The sequence below is a fragment of the Diachasma alloeum genome, unplaced genomic scaffold (genome assembly GCF_001412515.2).
Source record: "Diachasma alloeum isolate Michigan unplaced genomic scaffold, Dall2.0 Dall_scaffold_00311, whole genome shotgun sequence".
Taxonomy (NCBI): domain Eukaryota; kingdom Metazoa; phylum Arthropoda; class Insecta; order Hymenoptera; family Braconidae; genus Diachasma; species Diachasma alloeum.
The window spans coordinates 641473-646922 of NW_021680450.1; the positions used below are offsets into that span (position 1 = coordinate 641473).

At 41.2% G+C, this 5450-nt stretch overlaps 1 protein-coding gene across 1 annotated transcript; it reads left to right on the forward strand.

The window, feature by feature from the left end:
- The first annotated feature begins 3511 nt into the window (after positions 1-3511).
- LOC107039903 lies at positions 3512-4640 on the forward strand. Its single transcript, XM_015259764.1, has 3 exons — positions 3512-3808; positions 3875-4283; positions 4633-4640. Exons 1-3 carry the CDS (start codon positions 3512-3514, stop codon positions 4638-4640), a joined length of 714 nt encoding a protein of 237 aa, XP_015115250.1.
- The last annotated feature ends 810 nt before the right edge of the window (positions 4641-5450 follow it).

Here is a 5450-nt window from a genome sequence, read left to right on the forward strand (position 1 = left end):
TGGTGGATAGATACATCAAGTCCGGGCCCTTGGCTGACAGACCCCTCTCCCCCTGTCAATATGCATACAGGGAGGGAAGATCAACAGATACCGCCTTACATCACCTGGTGAGACTGATTGAGGGACAACTGACGGTCAATGGTTTTGCCATATGCGCCTTTCTGGATATTGAGGGGGATTTTGATAGCACTTCGAATCCGGCTATAGAGGAAGCCATGGAAGAACGAGAGTTGTCCAAGACTATCATTGCTTGGACACAAAACATTCTGAAAGGCAGAAGACTGTCGGCAGGACATGGGAGGGCATGTGTGGAGGGACGTCCGTCTAGGGGCTGTCCGCAGGGGGGAGTTCTCTCGCCCCTGCTATGGAACCTGGTTGTAGATGGACTTCTAAATCAACTAAGTGACCGTAACCGGCTTCCACATCACCGGTTTCGCCGATGATGTGGCAGTTGTTGTGAGAGGCGGATTCCTGAGGGTGCTAAGAGACCTGATAGCAACAGCCTTCAATATCATTGAGGACTGGTGCAGGGAAACTCGCCTGTCGGTAAATCCAGCCAAGACAACAGTCCTGGTTTTCACCAGAAATTATAAACTGAAAAAGATCCAACTTCTGAAGCTAAATGGCTCGGAGATAAACTACACCAGCAGAGTGAAATATCTGGGTGTCCTCCTGGATAATAAACTCAGCTGGAAAGAATATATCTGTACACAGAGAAATAAAGTGTTTGCCTCTATGTGGGCGTGCAGAATAGCTGTGGGCAGGACATGGGGACTCAATCCTTAAATGATGCTCTGGCTCTACAAAATGGTTCTACTTCCGAGACTGTTATACGCTCCGGTCGTCTGGCGGCCAAGGGTGAATAAGACGGAAACAAGGAACCTATTGAAAAGCCTACAGGGAACCTTCCTGAGGGCTGCAACAGGAGCCATGAAATCGACATCTTCTGAGGCGCTAGAAATAGCACTCAGTATCCCACCCCTCGACCTTAGGGTTGTGAATTGTGCTACCACAACTGCATATAGACTAAGGTGTCAACAAGAATGGCAGATGACGGGCCATACAAGGCTTAGCCTAATCAATGATCGACCCTTCATAGGTAAGACGGATAGGATTCCTAGGAAGTATCAGATCAGGAAAACTTTCAGAACGAGTATACCACCCAGACAGGAGTGGCTAGACTCGAAACGTAAACCAGGACCAAGAGAGGACTACTGGTTTACGGACGGCTCTGGCTTCAATGAAAGTTTTGGGGCAGGCATCTACCGTCTGAAAGATGGCTTCGGAGAGAGTTTTCCGCTGGGCCATCATTCAACCNATCGACCCTTCATAGGTAAGACGGATAGGATTCCTAGGAAGTATCAGATCAGGAAAACTTTCAGAACGAGTATACCACCCAGACAGGAGTGGCTAGACTCGGAACTTAAACTAGGACCAAGAGAGGACTACTGGTGTACGGACGGCTCTAGCTTCAATGAAAGTTTTGGGGCAGGCATCTACCGTCTGAAAGATGGCCTCGGAGAGAGTTTTCCACTGGGCCATCATTCAACCGTCTTTCAAGCAGAAATGCTGGGCATACTTAGGTGTGCAGAGTACGCGAGAGACACAAAAAAGACGAAAATATTCATCTGCAGTGACAGCCAGGCGGCGATTCACGCCCTGGAAAAACCCACTACAGAGTCACAGGTGGTGTGGGAATGCATGCAGGCATTGGACACACTGGGTAAAAACAACCGGGTCACCGTAACCTGGGTACCAGGTCACCATGGGATTCTGGGTAATGAAGAGGCAGATAAGCTGGCCAAGGAAGGTACAGGAAGGGTGCCCTCACACGGCCTGCTTGACATGCCATTCGCAGTGGGAAAAACTCTTATTAAAGATCATTTCCAGCGAGATCATGTCAGGTGTTGAGAGAAAGTTGCGACCTGCAGACAAGCGAAACTACTTATGAGGGGGCAACTACGAGTTAGAACCAGAAAGCTTGGAAAAAAAAAAAAACCAGAATGCTTCTGGAGCTGTACAGAGGGGATCTGACGGTAGCAGTAGGGCTCCCTACGGGTCATACAGCTCTCAGAGCTCATCTCTTCAAGATGAAACTTGCAGAACAAGAAGACTGCAGACTGTGCGGAGGCGATAAGGAGGGCGTCATCCACATTTTATGTGAATGCCCCCTATTAGCACTCCGTCGCTATAAAATCTGGGGCCAGGCTTTCCTGGAACCAGAGGACTTACAACAAGCGACTGTCACCAGCCTTATTAGCCTAGTGAGAAACACAGGGCTGGGGCAGTTCCCGCACTTATTCCCTAAGGAAAAAAACTTCCGGAAAAAATTTCCTGGAATTATTTTTTTCCGGAAAAAATTACTTGGAAAATTTTTTTCCCGGAAAAAATTACTTGGGAATTTTTTGTTTCGGAAAAAATTACTTGGGAATTTTTTGTTTCGGAAAAAATTACTTGGGAAAATTTTTTTCGCGGAATTTAATTCCTTTTTTTTTACTTCCTTGGAAAAAATGTCAGAAAAAAAAATAAAATCCATTTTTTACATCAAAAATGTACAGAAAATGATTTTGACAGAAGTTCAGGGAAATTTTAGACTTAATGGGCATATTTTGGCTTTAGATTCTAGCTGGAAATGTATTGAATGTTGCGATAGTAAAATTGACGTTGGAAGGGATAGCGACAATCGACTGGAGATTAATTTCCCTCTCTTATGACACTGTTTCGTGTAGTGTTTATATTGTGCCGTGGCTAATACCCAAATATATATGTATCCTTGGGAATTTCGTGAGCTCAAAATTATTTCCATTAACACAATTCAAGTGATATTCGTTTGAAACACATGTTATTTTTTGCACGCGTGAATCTCGATGCTGATTGTGACTGAATTGTATTTTGTGTTGTGGCTAAACGTACAAAAATGGCTTTGAAATTTATTAAAAATCAAAAAGGCCACAACAATTCAACTTACAATGGCTATTTGTATTATATGATATCGAAGTCTAATGAAAAAGTTAAATGGCGTTGCACGAAATATGGAAAGACTTGTCATGGTGCTTGTCACACCACCAACGATACTGTTGACGGTTTTTATTTTCAAAAATCGTGTTACTATTCATTAGCGTCGATTATTTGTATGTTTATTGATTTCGGCTTGTTTTTGGTGCTTTCAAGGGAAATAATTTATGTGAAAGATCATACCCATGCAGTAGATGCGGGTGCCATTGAGGCATTGGAAGTGAAAGCGAATTTAGCTGAAAGAGCGGTTAATACTCATGATGCGCCTTCTCTCTTAGTTGCTAAAGCATTGACAAATGCGAGTACTTCGGCTTTGGGACGTTTGCCTAATGCGAAGTCCTTGGGAAAAACGGTCAGGAATAGACGGACTATTCACAATCCCGTTCCACGTAATCCCACTTCCCTGGAAAATTTGGAAATACCAGAAATCTATTTTCAAAAAACAAAGGGGGAAGAATTCCTGTTGTATGATTCAAAAGGAAATCCACGAATCCTTATGTATGGCACCGAAGAGAATCTGAATGTTTTGGCGAGTTGTGAGATCTGGCTGGGCGATGGGACATTCCAAAGTGTTCTATCTTTGTTTACTCAGTTATATACATTGCATGGTCTTGTGGAGGGCAAAGTTTTACCACTGACCTACGTTTTAACATCGAACAAGTGCAAGAAAACTTATGTTCAAATTCTGCGGAAATTAAAAGAATTGAATCCTGGTTTGGAACCAAGGCTAATGTTAGTAGATTTTGAAGTTGACATGATCACCGCATTCGAGGCGGAATTTCCTTCGGCTAGTGTGAGCGGATGTATGTTCCACTTCAACCAATGTATCTGGTGAGGCATTCAGATATGTGGTCTTCAGCAAAAATACAATAATGATGGTGATTTTGCACTTCACACTCGAATGCTGGCTGCATTAGCCTTTGTTGATAGTGCGGAGGTTGTTGAGGCGTATGAGTTTTTGCTTGAAACGCCCTACTATCAGGCGAATATGAACGTTTATGAGCCTTTGCTTGATTACATGGAGGACAATTGGATTGGTGTTAAAACGCGTCGCCAAGAACGAAGAGCACCTTCTTATTGCATTGAGATGTGGAATCAGTTCGAAAATGTTGTTAATGATCAACCACGTACAACAAATGCAGTCGAAGGCTGGCATCATGGCTTCAATGAAAGCGCACAAACCGCCCACTTATGCTTGTGGAAATTCATTGATTTGATTAAAACTGAGCAGGCCCTCACAGAAGCTTGGATGGAGCAATTGAATGCTGGTGGGGAACCGCCTAAGAAGAAGAAGAAATTTTTTTTTTTTTTATGCTCATTTTATATCGCTTCGAGTCTGATGAGACTATATGGCGATTGATCAAGACTTTAAAAATGGTTAGATCTCACCATTCTACCCGGCCAGGAATCGAACCTGGAACCTATCCGTTGTGAGGCAACGGCCTTAACCACTACGCCAGGCCACCGGGCCTAAGAAGAAGAAATATCGCGATTATGATAAACGCATTAAAAAACTTATTGAAAAGTACGGAGGTATTGATATTGTAAAATATTTGCGAGCCATTGCTCAAAATATTTCATTATAAATAATTTAATGGATTGAGGAAATTTTTGCAGCTAATTAGATTTAGTTTACATTAATATTTTTTTGACAATTATAATATTTACAGTTATCAACAATTATTATTTTTCGCAATAAAAAAAGAAAGAATTACAATCAAATGTGACTGGATAAGTTATTATTTCCCTAAAAAAGTTATTTTTTCCCAAAAAAATTAATACCGGAAAATTATTTCCAAAAAAAAATTTGCCAAATAATTTTCGTATAATAATTTTTTAAATAATCGTATGATTTAGGTGACTCTGGGCGCTTTAAGTGACCTGCCGCGCATATTCTATTCTATTTTATTATAAAAAAATTGAAAAAAACGAGGATGCGTATTTTTATCACAAATGCTAATTATTACGTGAATGAAGGATCAAAATCTGACTCCTCGTTCTTTCTTTTCCGCATCGGTCAATTCCATTTTCCCTTGGTTCCAAGTTTGAATTATTTGAACTATTTGCCTAGGCTCCCCAGCCTTTTCCTAATCACCAGATTCAATATACTTTTTCATATTGTCCTCCAATTATATATTTTGTTACGGTCATCTAGTGGGTGAATGGGCAATTTTTTAAAATGAAAACACATACCACAAATTTCGGAATTGTCAGAAATTTTCTCCAACATGAAACTAATGGATTTAAGGAAAATGATTAAATGTCCCCAATGTTTGGTATACGAATATCTACAGAGTACAATTCAATGAATTGGGCATTACTTTCAAAGAATTGTTAAAAAGTTGAGAGAATGCCCAATTGGAGATTTTTTTCCAATCCACTGCTGAAAGTAAATAAATGACCTGAAGTTTACATTACTATTTATTTCCTAAATC

What these genes read in the sequence shown, in the direction of transcription:
- LOC107039903 (XM_015259764.1), top strand. Translation starts at nt 3,512, where the DNA reads ATGTATGGCACCGAAGAGAATCTGAATGTTTTGGCGAGTTGTGAGATC. An exon ending in CGGAATTTCCTTCGGCTAGT is followed by an intron (nt 3,809 to 3,874) that starts GTGAGCGGATGT and finishes TGTGGTCTTCAG; the next exon opens with CAAAAATACAATAATGATGG.